This window comes from Ursus americanus, chromosome 36 (genome assembly GCF_024610735.1).
Source record: "Ursus americanus isolate L20-20 chromosome 36, mUrsAme1.1.p, whole genome shotgun sequence".
Lineage (NCBI taxonomy): Eukaryota > Metazoa > Chordata > Mammalia > Carnivora > Ursidae > Ursus > Ursus americanus.
The window spans coordinates 26,932,834-26,949,501 of NC_142162.1; the positions used below are offsets into that span (position 1 = coordinate 26,932,834).

General features: G+C 40.2%; 1 protein-coding gene across 1 annotated transcript in view; it reads left to right on the forward strand.

Moving 5' to 3' along the window:
- Window positions 1–45: 45 nt before the first annotated feature.
- Window positions 46–16,668, forward strand: part of PDIA3 (protein disulfide isomerase family A member 3) — a 23,472-nt gene continuing 6,849 nt past the window's right edge. The window contains exons 1-5 of the mRNA XM_045772152.2: window positions 46–342; window positions 5,455–5,533; window positions 8,237–8,354; window positions 12,894–13,001; window positions 14,370–14,499. Of these exons, the coding sequence (XP_045628108.1) occupies window positions 176–342; window positions 5,455–5,533; window positions 8,237–8,354; window positions 12,894–13,001; window positions 14,370–14,499 (602 nt within the window). The 5' untranslated portion in view covers window positions 46–175. The remainder of the gene's footprint in view (window positions 343–5,454; window positions 5,534–8,236; window positions 8,355–12,893; window positions 13,002–14,369; window positions 14,500–16,668) is intronic.

Genomic DNA, 16,668 nt, shown 5'->3' on the forward strand with positions numbered 1-16,668 from the left:
AATCGGCGGCTGCCACACTGCGGCCCGAGCCGGGCTGGGGGGTTGGGACCTCCGGCTGCAGGTCCGCCTGGGCCAGACGCGCGAGCGCAGGCACAGGGTGCGTGGTTGTGGCCGGCCTCCGCAGTCCCCGCCGAGCCCCGACCCTCCCGGCCGCCCCTAACCTCACCTCGTAGTCATGCGCCCCCGCTGCCAAACGCTGTTCCCGGGCGTGGCGCTGCTTTTCGCCGCGGCCGGTGTCGCCTCTGCCTCCGACGTGCTGGAACTCACTGACGACAACTTCGAGAGTCGCATCTCCGACACGGGCTCTGCGGGCCTCATGCTCGTCGAGTTCTTCGCCCCTTGGTGAGGCCACTAAGCCGGGGCGCGGGAGGGAGGGAGGGCTGGGCCGGGGGCGAAGGCGCGGGAACGGTTGGGCCTACGTAGTGCCGGCGCCCTCCACCATTTCGGCAGGCCCGGCTGCAGCCGGCAAATTTCCCACCCCCGGGTGGCCGAGCAGCGTCGCCGAGAGCGGAGAAGTCGGTGCTGAGCGCCTGGAGCGAGACCCGGGAAGAAAACCCGAAGGCCCGGCTCACGCAGGGCCACATCCTTACCTCGCTGCTCTTGCGGCACTTCCTATTCGCAGAGGGTTTAACCACCCCCGACCCCGCTTAGATCGGTATCTTTACTGGCTGAGTCAGTGTTCACGCTCTCCAGCCTACAAAGGGTATCTTTACAGGTTCTGGCTGAGTCAGTGTTAATGCTGTCCATCCTACAAACGAGGCATCTCAAGGCCTTATATCGGAAGCGAACGTTCACCAAGTGCAGAGGCCTTGGGCCCCCAGAGTACTTCCTTTCTTCTTGCCCCGCGCCCCGCAGCCATTGGTTTCTAGCCAAGGTCACTCAGTGGCTGCAGAATGGTCATAAGTGCTTTCTTGAGGCAGGCAACTGTTTTGTCCCATCGCATGGTGCACACTTTCTCCATTAAGCTGATCGGCACCATCAGAATCCCGTCAGAAAGAGTAAGTGAAAAGAGTAATGCTGGCAGAAGTCTGTCTAAACTGTCGGTTTTAATTAGGATTTCTAAAAAATACCCGAAAAGACTCCAGTGAGAAAGTAACCATTATGGGGAGAAATAGTCCACTTCAGGGTGTTATAACTGAACAAGGATGTGAATTCCTTAGGATACAACTAACTCAAAAAGTTGGGGGTGGGGGGAGAGAGCAAATAGGATTTATCACTCAGTAGACCTGAATGGTTTTTTTGTTTGTTTTGTTTGGTTTTTGTTTGTTTGTTTTTAAACTCCCAGATCTTTACCACAGAGAGCCATGATTATTTTCAGGCTTGGGATGGCTCATTATATTCATGCTGATTACAGTACTTAATTTTTTTCCTCCTGCCACAATACTTTTAATTAAAAACTATTTGTATTCAAAAGTATCAGTGAAACAAAGTTGGTGTATAACTTTTACTTGTTTCTAACTCTGGTCTTCACTCAGCAAGGGTCCAGCTGACTTGCTGGGGGTAATACTAGAAGTCCGGTAATGAAGACCACCCGAACCAGAAAGATGTGTTAGAGGCAACAAATATTGTTTTCAGCTTGTGACAGATTTTATGTTCAGGGCATTCCTGTGGCCAACTGGTAGTACTGATTACACATCATAGGTGGTCTTTTGTTATACATCTTCAGAAGTCACATTCCATCTTAGAAACAACTCTTCCCAATCATATAACCTTGCTGTTAACTTTGAAGGGGAGTAACTGTACTTAGAGTGACTGGATGGGGTTCTCTCAAAACTGGGTGGTGGTTCTGTGACTACAGGGGTCAACATAAGTCAGTCCCTGGAGACTAATAGGCTATTAGACTATTCGACTATTCGTTTAAAGCAGATTTTGGGTTTTTTTTGATTGAACGTGTTCTTTCCTACTTTATTTATTTATTTATTTTTATTTAATGATTTTTTATTATATTATGTTAGTCACCATACAGTACATCCCCGGTTTCTGATATAAGGCTCGATGATTCATTAGTTGCGTCTAACACCCAGTGCACCATGCAATACGTGCCCTCCTTACTACCCATCACCGGTCTATCCCATTCCCCCACCCCCCTCCCTCTTTCCTACTTTAAATTGTTGCATGTGCTTGTCTGAAAACTGCATATCCCGTCATGCACTAAACTATCCCCAAAATTGGGTGGATCCTTGCTGTGGTGTCTGCTTTTAATTGGTCTGGAAGGTAAGGTAATCCTCCACAGTCCTGGGAAGCAGGATAGGTTTTCTGAGTGACTAATTTGGAATCAAGGAAGTCTCCTGTTGATAATGTCCTTATTTCTTCACATTCAGCTATTTTTATTTATTAATACTTGAAGTAGAAATGTTTCCTGACTGCTGTAATCCTTTGTACAGATCAGAACTAACTCACAAGTTAGATAGGATCAGTTAAAGAATCCTATTGAAAGTAAATTGACCTATTTTGAGCAAGTTCTTCATCTCATTTGTTTTTGGGTATTTTTTGCTCTTTCATTTTATAGTAAAAGTGAAAGATTTCTTTGTATTTGACTTTGTAGACTCATATTTCCATTATGGAGTTAATCATCTGTGTAAGAATGGGAGTACGTGAATTTCTCTGGGGAAATAAATAGCACTATTTAAATGTGATAGTATCTGAAGATTTATTGATCAGCATTAAGTAAATTTAAGTCCTCAACATCTACTTATGTTGTAGATTTGTGCTCTACCCTCTAGGACAGTAGTATTAAATGATATCTGATATGCAGTGTTTCTGGAGTATATACAGAAAAAAACCTGTGTGGATAGTATAAAATGAAATATTTCATTTTATACATGCTGATCCTTTACTGGGAATTTCTGATGTATCCTCCCACCCCAAATTGATCATTTCAACAAGGTTTAGCTCCTTGGACAACTAACTGGTTGCTCCCGCCTCTCAACTGGGACCTAATATTGTCTTGTCACCCCTGCCAGACTGGTGTTCCTACAGGGAAAGGACTACATCAGTTTTTCCGTTAGAGACATTTGTCACATGAGGTAATGATTGTTGAGTGAATATGTGTTGGGATTCATTATTACTGCTAGGTACCATCCCTGAAGGTGATGGAATTGTTTGTGTTTTAATACTGTCTAGGACTGGGTGAAAGAAGTAGTGGTTAATCTTGATGTTCATCTTCAGACTCCACCTGAGTTCTATTCCCGGTGAATTTGAAGAAGGCAGTCTCCTCTGGTCTCCCTAGAACTCGTTAAACAGGTCTTTCCTTTGGGCATTTGATGACCTTATGGATGCAGCAAATGCTTAGGGCAGTTTTCAGTCCCAGCCTTGATACTTATACACATATCCCCCTTAACACCCCTGGTTCTCTCCGTGGGTATTTTTTATATGCATCTGGGTTGATACCCTCTGGTCTGATCTAATTATTTTATACTATTTTTTTCTCTTCAAATGTTTTGATATGGTTGTGGTGAAACTATTCTTAAATCTGTTGCCCCAGCCTTCTTGATAATTACATATTCAACAGAAATCTCTCTTTTGTTTCTTTTCTGTTCTCATTGCTCTCACTCCGGTCCAAGCTTTCATTATCTGCCATGCGAAATATATTATCTTCTAGGTGGCTTTTATTTTTATCTCTACTTTCCCCCTTCCTGTTAGACATATTGCTGACTGATGTAGTCTTAATACATATAACATATTTATTATCTCTTAATAACAACAAAGCCCTCCACAGTTCTCCAGATGTATCATTTTTACTAGTAATTTTACCTTTGCTCTACTATTCCCCGTATCTAAAATACCCCAGGACAGGTCCTGGCTGAAGCCTTAAATTCTTAAAGGCCCAGATCCAATTCTTACTCCCTTTAAATTTTATTATTATTTTTTTAATCTTTGCACCCTTATGTTCCCCAAAGCCTGAAGTTCTTGGATAAATTGGTTATTTTATTAAATCAATTAGGATCTGTGTGTTTTTGTTGGAACCCAAGTACATGAGTTTTTAATTTATTTTGCAATATAAAAGGAATACAGAAGATGTAATGAATAATACCATATTCCATATACATGTAAGATGGCACGGATTGTGAGGGGAATCCTCATGTCTCACAAAGAAGGAAATCCTACTATTGAAACTATGACACAATTGTGAGGGACACATGCCAATTTCAGAAACGGTAAAATGTGTGTCCATGAAATACAGTATAGGGAATAATACCATTTATTCACCACCTGGCTTAAAAATTAAAGCCAATACAGTTGAAACCTATACATCCCTTCCCCATATCACCATTCCTTCATTTAAGCTTTTTAATGATTATTTTTGAATAGAACTCCTAAAGATCTTGTAGTTCTTTGTTTTAATCAAGTTTTAGGGGCAAAATGTTTCCAAGTTATTTGTCCATCACTTAGTAAAATAAATTTTGAGACTATTGGCTAAGAAATATATAAGGTTAAGTTTCTTCCATGTTTCCTTCTGTTTTCTAATTCTATTCTTGCTATCCGTGGGGAGATTACAGAACTACTTTACCTTCTCAAAGTGTTCGCTCTGCAACCCATTGGGTTTTGAAGGGATGACATTTAGCTGGTGCTAGCTATACGTTGATAAGGAGGAGTAGCTCTCCCTTCCCCCATTGCATATACAGTGTGCCTATGGGACTCTTAGGACTTCCCAGGCTAGGAGCAGGTGTTTCTGATGGCCCTCTGGTAAAATATTCTGACAATGTTTTATCCTCATCGGTGCTTACAGCCAGATGAACTGTGTAGCTGTAAAAATAGGGCTTGCTGTCTTAAATACGTCATTCTAATGCTGTGTTGAAACTCAGTTGAGAAGAAAAAAAGGCTCTAACAGCTGTTAAAGTATCTATAGCAAATGAGTGCCTTTTGGGCCTCATTCTGCTACCCCCTCAAACTGGGTTTTTGGACAAAGGGATTCCTATTGAAGGAATGGAGAAAAAGTACTTGATGGTGATTCTTAGAGTTAAATCATACTTGGAACCTTATAAGGTTTCAATCACTGTATTTTTAAGAATCACAATGCTGATTTCCTGAGGGAAAAAATGTGCCTTCTTTTGGGAAATGCTAACAGAAATGGGATTGCTGCTATCTTGCTTTTCATTTTATCCTCATTAATTGGTCCGAAAGGCTTGGGCCCTTTCCCTCTTTAATGTGGGGTATAATTCTGACTATAATTTTCAAGGCTCAGTTGTACTTAACTGAGAAAATAGATGACTGCTCTGAACTAAGCTAGTCCTGTAGAGTCAGCCTCAGGTTAGGGATAGTACGTTTGCCCTCTGAGAGCTCTGGTTACTTTATCAGTAATGGATGTTGTTCAGGTGATGTTTTTGCTTTTGGAAGCACCTACTAGTTCAAAAGTAGTATAATAGTTTGAGGTTCATCCTTGAGAAACATGGTTAACAATCTTGAAGGATCAAACTGAGAATTTGGCTTTTTTTTTTTAATGTATTTATGTAGGTGTGGACACTGCAAGAGGCTTGCCCCTGAGTATGAAGCCGCAGCAACCAGATTAAAAGGAATAGTCCCATTAGCAAAGGTGAGTCTAGGCAGATTCTTCATTAAAGAAAATGGGGTATTTTCCATGTGATCTTACAGACGAACACATGCAAAGGGGGAAACAAAAAAAAGGAGAGAGGGAAACAAGCCTTAAGTGACTCTTAAGGGTAGAAAACAGAGGGTTGATGGAGGGAGGTGGGTGGGGGATGGGCCAGATGGGTGCTGGGTATTAAGGAGGGCACTTGTGAGGAGCACTGGGTGTTGTATGTAAGTGACGAATCATTGACTCTCCAGAAACCAATTTTTTTAAAAATTTTATTTATTTTAGAGAGCGTGTGCATGAGTGGGGGGAGGGGAACAGGGAGAAGGAGAGAATCTCAAATGGACTCCGCTAAGCCTGGAGCCTGACGAGGAGCCTAACGGAGGCTGGATCTCCCAACCCTGAGATATGACCTGAGAGGGAATCAGGAGTTGGACCCCTCAACCAAGCTACCCAGGCACCTCTCCAGTAACCAATATTACACTCTATGTTAACTAAAATTTAAATTAAAAAAAAAAAAAAGAAAGTGGGGCGCCTGGGTGGCACAGCGGTTAATCGTCTGCCTTCGGCTCAGGACGTGATCCCGGCGTTACGGGATCGAGTCCCACATCAGGCTCTTCCGCTATGAGCCTGCTTCTTCCTCTCCCACTCCCCCTGCTTGTGTTCCCTCTCTCGCTGGCTGTCTCTCTCTGTCGAATAAATAAATAAAATCTTTAAAAAAAAAAAAAAAAAAGAAAGAAAGAAAATGGAGTATTTTAAATAGTAATTTGTAAAATTAAACATTGATTTAATCTAATCTACTCTTATGGTACTAAGAAGAGAACACTAGTTTCTGGGCAAATGCACAACTGACTATTGTATTAATTGTGGTTTTAAAGATTAAAAGTAGTGAAACCAAGGGAATTACTGGAATAAGAAAGAGGTAAAATACATGGTAAATAAGAAGGGGCAAATATGGAAAGTATAGTATTCAAAGTCAGAGGAAAATTATTGAATAAATGAGTTCCTTAAACTACCTTATGATACTCATAGTGATGGGAATAGGAAAATGATAGGGTGTTATAAGTATGTAACGAACTGGTCAACTATAAACTTGGTATTTGCCTTTACCATCATAGTAATGCTTCTAGAGTTTTCCATTATTCTGTAGTAAACCTGAGTTGCTGCAGTATAAAAGCTCACATCTGCACCTGGGTGGCTTAGTCGGTTAGGCGTCCAACTCTTGATTTCGGCTCAGGGTCGTGAGATTGAGCCCCACTTTGGGCTCTGTGCTGAGTGTGGAGCCTGCTTAAGATTCTCTCCCTCGGGGGCGCCTGGGTGGCACAGCGGTTAAGCACCTGCCTTCAGCTCAGGGCGTGATCCTGGCGTTCTGGGATCGAGCCCCACATCAGGCTCCTCCGCTATGAGCCTGCTTCTTCCTCTCCCACTCCCCCTGCTTGTGTTCCCTCTCTCGCTGGCTGTCTCTATCTCTGTTGAATAAATAAATAAATAAAATCTTAAAAAAAAAAAAAAAAGATTCTCTCCCTCGGGTGCCTGGGTGGCACAGCGGTTAAGCGTCTGCCTTCGGCTCAGGGTGTGATCCCGGTGTTATGGGATCAAGCCCCACATCAGGCTCCTCTGCTATGAGCCTGCTTCTTCCTCTCCCACTCCCCCTGCTTGTGTTCCTTCTCTCGCTGGCTGTCTCTATCTCTGTCGAATAAATAAATAAAATCTTTAAAAAAAAAAAAAAGATTCTCTCCCTCCTCTTCTGTCCTTCCCTTGCCCACGTGCTTGCACGCTTGCTCTCTCTCAAATAAATAAATCTTTAAAAAAAAGTTCATATCTTGGGTCAGCCTCAAGTAAATAGTTCATACATATATAGGACTGTTTTTGGAAACTGCTTTTAATCCTGATGTTTCTATAGCAGTTTGCCTTGGGGGAAAAAGAAAGTTCAGTCATGATTTAATTCGTGCCTTGTGTGGCTGTAGCCTGTGTTTCTATGGACACATTACTTTCCTACACCTCAGTTTATGTTGAAGCATTGGGACCATACCTCAGAATCTTGTGAAGGGTAAATGAAGTAACATATGCAAAGTGCCTGTAGCACTGCTGACTTTAGAGTTAGTGGCTAAATAGATAGGAATTGTTTTCCTTCTTCCTGATAGTTCTCTCTAGATCTACCTTGTTATAGTTTAGTCCATATTCAGACTGTCTCAGGGAGCATATTCAAATATTGATACTTTGCTAATAACTCCAAATAATTTGCCAAATCAAATGATACTCCACCCCACCTAAAGGATATGTACCTCCATCCATCATCCATCACCCATCCATCCATCCGTCCATCCATCCCCTTTATAATAATCATTACCAAAGTAAGAAAGATAGTGTTAATAATTTAAGTGATTTATCCCTCACATATTCTAAGGCAGAAAGAAGGCAGAGACCACTGCTTTAAATAATAGAGACTTAGAGGGAAGAATTTAAATAGTCATTCTTGCATTTTGTAGGTGTTCCAGTGGTCTAAATGTTAACCAATTCTTTAGGTGATTGTGAAGTAACTAGCCTAGCACCAGTCTGCCTTTAAAATATATGTTCTGTGGTATGTGTGCAAAGAATTGCTTGATCCTCTTATGATTTGAACAGTCTTAATATTTTGGGAACATAGGAGGAGCCTGCAACAAGCATCTGGATAACAGATGGTTCGTGTATTTTAATCTTTAGGTTGATTGTACTGCCAACACGAACACCTGTAATAAGTATGGAGTCAGTGGATATCCAACCTTGAAGATATTTAGAGATGGTGAAGAAGCTGGTGCTTATGATGGGCCCAGGACTGCCGGTAAGGATCCAGGATTACATTTTAGAAACTGAATTTGTTAAGTGCCCTGTTTTTATAGTGGGAACATGACATTTTTCTATACAACAGACTTGTAATCTTAAAAAATTTCTCATCTAAAGGGTGCCTGGGTGGCTCAGTGGGTTAAGCATCTGCCTTTGGCTCAGGTCATGATCCCAGGGTTCTGGGATCAAGCCCCACATCAGGCTCTCTACTCAGCAGAGAGTCTGCTTCTCCCTCTGCCTGCTGTTCCCCCTGCTTGTGCTCTCTTTGTCTCTGTCAAATAAATAAATAAAATCTTAAAAAAAAAAAAATTCCTCATCTAAGAGGTCAGTTTGATATCTAACAAAAGACTTCTCTAAATAAACAGGTTATGTATGTGATGTAGAAACTTGAGTTTCTTGAGTTATAAGGTCTAGGCATTTTTTCATTTGACCTGTTTATTGAGTACTTACTCTGTGCCAGATATTCTAGATATACGAGGTGCTCTGTATTTATTGATAAACAAAACAGACAAGGTTCCTACTCTTACGTGCTTACATTCTACGAAATGAAGAGAAGAAGACAACAATCAAGTTTAAAAGTATATATGGATAACTACTTTACATCCTAAAACACAACACATAACAGAAAATAATAAGTGTCAATGAGGATGCAGAGAAATTGAAACCATTTTGCACTGTTGGTATAAATGTAAAGTGGTGTAGCTGCTATGGAAAACAGTATGGAAGTTCCTGAAAATAAAAAAAAATAGAATTACTGAACAATCTACCAATTCTCCTTCTGGATATGTACCCCAAAGAATTAAGAGCAGGGTCTCAAAGATACATTTGTATGCCCATGTTTATAGCTGCATTATTTACAATAGCAAAGAGGTAGAAGCAACCCAAGTGTCCGTCAGTGGATAACTGGACGTACAAAATCTGGCATATTACTAATAATTATATATAAATATATAATACTGTGGAATACTCACTCTCAAAAAGGAAGTTCTTTATCCATGTTATGTATATTTTATCACAGTTAAAATTACTTAATTTCAATATATAAGATAAATTCATTTAGTGATAAGAGCATTAAAGGAGAAAAATAAAACCATATGGTGTGATAGTGACTGGGTTTGGGAGTACCACATCATCAGAGTTATCAGGGCTGTAACCTTTGAGCTGAGACCTGAATGATAGGAATGAGCTAGCCTTGAGAAGATCTGGGGCAGAACCTTCGGAGCAGAGGGAAAGGCTCTAAGGTATACAAAAAGGCCTTAAGGATATAATTGAGTTTGATGAGTTCAAGGGACAGAAAGACCATGTGGCTGGAATATAATTAGCATGGATGGCAGATGAAGCTTGGTTGTTTTTGTTTTGTCTTGTTTTGTTTTGTTTTAAGATTTTTTATTTACATGACGGGGGGGAGGGGGGTGTCACGGAGGGGGAGATAGCGTAAGCAGGGGTAGCAGCAGAGGGAGAAGTAGGCTCCCCATTAAGCAGGGAGCGCTATGCAGGGCTCCATCTCAGGACTCTGGGATCATGACCTGAGCTGAAGGCAGACGCCTAAACGACTGAGCCACCCAGATGCCCCAACAGATGAAGTTTGAAAGGTAAATGGGGACTGGATCCTCTAGGGCCTATAATTGATGAGAAAAAATATTTTGGACAATTTTGCCTTGAGTTTTTCAAGTAATGACACACATTTTATTTACTTTTTTGTGATGGAAGGCTAAGAGAAAGGGGGTTCAGTGGGTATTTTAGGGAGGTGGAATTTTTTCAGTCTGCATGATTGTTACTCATACACAAAGCTCTACACAACATGGCCATGCCACTACCTAACTCTCATATCATCTTAAGATTGTTTCACCTTAGGACCTTTGCCCTGGTTATATTCCCAGCCTGAAATGATCTTCCCTTATATTTTCACGGCTTGCTCCTTTTTGTCATTCAGATCATGGCTTAAATTTCACCTCCCAGACGCTTACCCAGGCCACTAGACCTAAAGTAGCCACCCAGTCATTTTCTTATCACATCATCCTCTTAATTCTCTACATCGTGCTAATTGTTACATGATTTTTTAGTTGTTTATTGGGAGATTTTGTTTATTATTTGGAGATTTACTTAAACTGTAAGCTCTAAGAAAGCAGAGACTTTGTTTACTTTATTTACTACTGTCTCCAGCATCTGAACTCTACACATGCAGTAGATACTCAGTAACTCTTTGTTGAATGCGTGAAAAAATACTTTGACTCCACTGAGGTCATTTAGTCAACACTTAAAATTTGATATATCTAAGCACAGAAGGAAAAAAAAATTTCCTGAGCTTAAAAGTATTAATGAAGAACCCCATGTTACCATTCAGATTTTATTTGTTCAATTTAGGATGGAATTAGCAGTTAGAGTTATTGAAATGTTATTCTGAACTTGAGCATGTCTTAACTAAATTGTAGGTGAACCCAATTAGACTGCTACTGGTCAGATACTATATGTCACTTGGGCTGTAACATAGATTTCTTTAATTTTAGAATTTCTTAGTATCTGGGGCGCCTGGGTGGCGCAGTCGTTAAGCGTCTGCCTTCGGCTCAGGGCGTGATCGCGGCGTTATGGGATCGAGCCCCACGTCAGGCTCCTCCGCTATGAGCCTGCTTCTTCCTCTCCCACTCCCCCTACTTGTGTTCCCTCTCTCGCTGGCTGTCTCTATCTCCGTCAAATAAATAAATAAAATCTTAAAAAAAAAAAAAAGAATTTCTTAGTATCTGACTAGGAGGTCAGATGTTTGGGTACTTAGAATGTATTATTTTGTTCATGCACTTCTCTGCGAACTATGCTGTTTGCCCTCCTGCTTAAATTGGTTGCTCTGCACTCCCTTTATACCTTCCACAGAATTTTAAATATTTAGGGAGAAAAGTAACACTTCTCATCATAGACACAGGTTAAAGTTCTTTATAATTTATATCATGATATAATAAGCCTCATACTCAATTTCAATTAGTCCGTTGATGCAACCCCTCCTATGTGAGGAATTGAGGAAAATACTTAAAAGGAAAAAAAGTCCATGACTGGAGAGAGAAGGAAGAAACATTAGAAAAAATGCAGAATAGGCTCAGTCACGTTGAAAGAGTTAAACAGCACTCTGTCTCAGCCAGTTAACAAATCAGTAGAGTACTTAGAAGAGAAGAGGGTGCAAGAGGTGGAATATTATGGAGGAGGAGCATTGCCTTTGTCTGGCCTGTGGGCATTTTGAGCCTATGAATGGTTTTAGTGGACCCCAGAAGAAGTAGATTAATGGGCTGTCAACTAGGCTTAAGGGCTAAGATGATTTTTTGTGTTTTCTAAATTGTTTTACTTATCTGGCCCATTTCACCTCAGTAGGAAAGTGTGCTATAGGTGGGTCCTGTACATGGCATAATTTGACCGATATGTAGTTAAACCCTTATACTAGCTAGCCAGGTTCGTGCATTTTCTGCCTCTAAAATGTAAGGCTACAAGTGACTCTTTGTGCTACTTGAGAATAAGGGATTTGTTTACTTACTTTATTTATAAAATGGGTGTTTCTCAAACTTAAGTGCTAATAAGTATTATTCTAGAGCTAGGTATATCACTGAGCAAAACAGACAAAAATCCTTATGCATTTGGAATTTGTCATGGGAAGAGATAGATGAAAATAATAAGGACAGAGTACTCATTAGGCGGGTGAAAAGTGCGATAGAGAAAGATAAAGGCAGGGGAGGGAATTCAGGAGCACTGGAGGTGACTAGGTTTTCGTTTACAATGGGATGATCAGGGAGAGCTTTGCTGAGAAGATGACATCTGAGTAAAGACCTAAAGGAGGTGAGGACGGGAGCCAGGAGGATATCTGGGGAAAGTGTTCTAGGCAGAGAGAATAACATGAGCAAAGGCATTATTAATTTGTACTGCTATAAACACTTTAATACAGGGGTATAAAATAAGTATAGTCTCTTTGAGGAGGTAGTTTGACAATTATAAATGCATGTATTCTTTGACCCAGTGAATCCACTTCTAGGAATTTACCCTACAGATCTACTCAGTCATGTGCAAAATGACATTAGTACAAGGTTGTTTATTGCAGAATTATTTATAACAGCAAGAAATTGGAAACAAATGTCCATCCTATGTGTCTGAATAAATTATGGTGCATGAGTACAATAAAACCCCATGCAGGTATAAAAAACACTGGGGTAGCTCTTTATGTACATTGGCATGAATTATCTCTAAACTATATTAAATGACAAAAACAAAATAAAGAATAGCATAGGTGTATGCTGCCATTTGGGGAGAAAAGAAAGAAAAGAATAAATATGTAATTGCTTGTTTATGCATAATATGTCTGTTTTAAAGATTATATTTTTGAATAATCTCCACACCCAATGTGGGGCTCCAACTTAGAACCCCGAGATCAAGAGTCACATGCTCCACCGACTGAGCCAGCCAGGTGCCTCCCTTTTGAGCCTGTTGAATTTTGAATTATGTGAATGATTGCCCTCTCAAAAATTAGAAATTTGTATTGCTATAATCTTTGATCTTATCTTTTAAGATGGAATTGTCAGCCACCTGAAGAAGCAGGCAGGACCAGCTTCGGTTCCTCTCAGGACTGAGGAAGAATTTGAGAAGTTCATTAGTGATAAAGATGCTTCTGTGGTGGGTAAGTAGCAAATACTTGATTATTTGATTATTACAACAAAATCATCAATTTGGTTTCAAAAACCCTCTGTGTCTGAGTAAACAACAAAGTTAAACCAGTTTAGGAAACCTTGGGGGCAGTTGAAAAGACAACGCGTAGATTTAGGTCAGCATTACTATAATGTGGAAAAAATTGGTTTTATTGGAGTGGCTTTGTGTTCTTACAGATAAAGATGTGATTTCAGTTAAAGACCCAAAATAGAAGTATCTTCAGCTTTTTCTGTCACATCTCAAACTCAGAGATTTTGCTCAATAGGGTAGTTAAAATTGAAAATAAGGTTTTAAGGTGGGAGGATACTAGTAAATAATAAACCTCTGTGTCTACTGTTTTCACAGTAGTAGGGGATTTAGTTCTTGAGGTCAAATTGCTAGGATTTGTGTACTTTGCGTTCTCGGGTGTTACAGTATCTCATTTTATCCTTAAAATAACTTGCGGTTAAATACATTCTACATCTTGAGTGTTCTTTCTTTTGTTTTAAACATAATGTATAATGTATTTGACTTAAAAAATAAATTTAAACGTATAATCTGTGTTTTCCTTTTCTTAATCTCATAATTATTATAATAAAACTGACTTTCTGGCCATAGAAGATGGTTTGTAATTTCAGTTTGACTAAAAGCCAAATCTTATCATCTGGATTTTACTGATTCTGTATATTTTCAAGGAGTTACCTATAAGCAGACATTTAATAAACACTTAGGTTTCAGTCACTTTTCTAGACTTGAAGTTCTGACAAGTCAAAAAATACAGTAAAGTAATTGATGGTTTATTTGACATACTGTCTTATTTGATCCTTCTGACACCTAAAATAGTCCCTGAAACTCTAAGAAGTTAAGCAGTTTGCCCAAATCTATTTAATGGTGAAAAACTAGAAAAGTCTTGAATTCTGATAAATCCTCTCCCTTGGCTCCCTGGGACAATTTTTTTTTTTTTTAAGGGTAGAGGGAAAATTTCATCCTAAGTATTTTGTCAAGTATCCTAGGTAGTCATGGCAAAGCAGACCCAGTGCTGTTACCTGTCGTGCTTTGCTTACCTGTGAATAGAATGAAGGCTTTGAAAATAGAAGAATTTTACGAGATGCCTGGGTGGCTCTGTCGGTTAAGCGTCTGCCTTCAGCTTAGGTCATGATCTCAGGATCGTGGGATTGAGCTCCGTATCAGGCTCCTTGCTCGAGGCTCTCCCTCTCCCTGCCGCTCCCCCTGCTTGCGTGCTCTCTCTGACAAATAAATTTTAAAAATCTTAAAAAAAAAATGAAAATAGAGGAATTTTAAAGTTTGATTATGTTTCAGCACTTACTGTTTCTTCCTTGTGTTTACATTTTTTGTATAGGTTTTTTCAAAGATTTATTCAGTGAAGCTCACTCTGAGTTTCTAAAAGCAGCCAGCAACTTGAGGGATAACTACCGATTTGCACACACCAATGTGGAGTCTCTGGTGAACAAGTATGATGATGATGGAGAGTAAGTGACTTGAGTTGAATACCCTTGTAAATTTCTGGACCAAGTCCAAATTGTATGAGCTGGTGATTTTTATGCCTAGTTCTTCCAAAAGATTTATTAAGCTAAGTGCTAGGAATTCTTGCTGCCTTTGAGGTGCATCTAGTAGGGGGAGAGAGTGAACATATTTAAAAATGTAAGTGTTAAGTGAGTATTATAGGTGTTACAATAGAAATGAATGCAGGGTGTGCCGGAAGAACAGGGAGTGATTTTTTCCTTCGGGGTGGGGAGTAGTATCAGAAGAAACTTCATAGAGGAGTTGATTCTTGAGGTATGTCTTGAAAGATAAAATTTTCCAGGCAGGTTATGGCAGTTGGGATAAAAATTATTCCAAATAGGGGTGCCTGGGTGGCTCAGTCAATTAAGCATCTGATTCTCAACCTCAGCTTAGGTCTTGATCTCAGGGTCGTGAGTTTAAGCCTCACATGGGGCTCCACACTGGGCGTGGAGCCTACTTTAAAAAAAAAAAAAAATTATTCCTGGGATGCCTCAGTGGCTCAGTCGGTTACGCGACTGCCTTGGGCTCAGGTCTTATCCTGGGGTCCTTGGGTCAAGTCCTGCATTGGGCTCCCTGCTCAGCAGGGAGCCTGCTTCTCCCTCTACCTGCCACTCTCCCTTTTTGTGCTCTATAGCTCTCTCTCTGACAAATAAATAAAATCTTTAAAAAGAAAAAAGAAAGGAAAAAAAACATTATTCCAGATAGAGCAGCAGAAGTGAAGGCCCCAAGATGTGAAACGACTTAGGAATGTTGAGACCTGTAGTACTACTAGAGTTTTGTTTATAAATGAGGTGATAGGGAAAGGTAAGCAGAGACCAAATTATAGAAGACTTTAAGTGTGTACAAAAGAATTTTGATTTTCTCTTTTAGACATGTGAGAGTCATTGAAAGACTGAGCAGGAGAGTAATGTAATTTTTGTGTTTCAGAAGAAAAGTTGCTGGTACCCATGTGATGATGGTTTGAAAGGGGAGGAATGGCAAGGCAGTTAAGAGTCCAAACTAAGCGTGACCACCGAGAGACTAAATTAAGGCAACATTAGGGGCATGGAGAAGGAGAGAGTATAAAAAATGTAAACAGTAGGATTTGGTTCCTAGCCACGTGTGAAAAGAGGAAGATCTAGAATGAATCTAGGTTTCTATAACTTGGATGACTGGACCAACAACAGTCATCATCAAGCTGGGAAAAAGTTGAAGAGAAACAAATTTGAAGGGATTGATGATGAGTTCATTTTGGCCTAGTGAGTGAAAAGTTTGTGAGATGTCCCAGTGGTGAAGACCCAACAGACAACTCGATAAATGAGGTTAGAATTTGGGGAAAATTCTAAACTAGAGGTAAACATTTATAGGTCAAGCACATGTGAATAATTATTGAAACCATGAGACTAGATGAGATCACTCAGGGTGAGCATATAAAGAAGAAGTGTGCCAAGGGCTAGTGTTACTGATTTATATTTAACAAAATGTGTAGTGTTTACTATGTGCTGTTTACTATTGACTCATTTAATCCTCTTAATAACTGGTGAGACAGATCTGTTACTATTTTATAGAGGAGAAAGCACTCAAAGAGGTTTAGTAATTTGCCTAGCTTCACAGCTGGTAAGTGGCAGAACTAGGATTTGAAACTAGAAAGTCCGGATGCAAAGTTGTACGTTTGACTGCCTCTCAGATTAAGACACACCAGGTCTGTAAATGGATGTGGAGCCACCCGTGACTCATTAAGCACATCACATATCAGTCTTAACCTTAGATGTGTTCGTTGCGGCTGCCTTTAAAGTGGCCTGTCAACTCTTGATGAGAAGTCTTACTGAGAAGACCTTAGGTGAAGGGTGTCTTAAAGTCATCATGTGTACACCAAGGCCGTAACATCATTAAAGATTATATTTGAAACTGCTGGATTTCTGTTTTTTTTAGAATAACTGCTCTGAAGTTGGTAACTACACTTAAAAAAACCCCTGCAGTATTATCCCTGTTCACATTTTTGCTTGCCCAGCATGTTTGTATTAGTTTCCCTTTTGCTATGTAGTTTCCCTGTGTTTTTTGTTTGTTTTTTTAGAGAGGGGTAGGAGGAAGAGCAGAGGGAGAGGGAGAAAGAGAATTTTCAGCAGACTCCCCACTGAGTGTGAAGCCAGATGTGG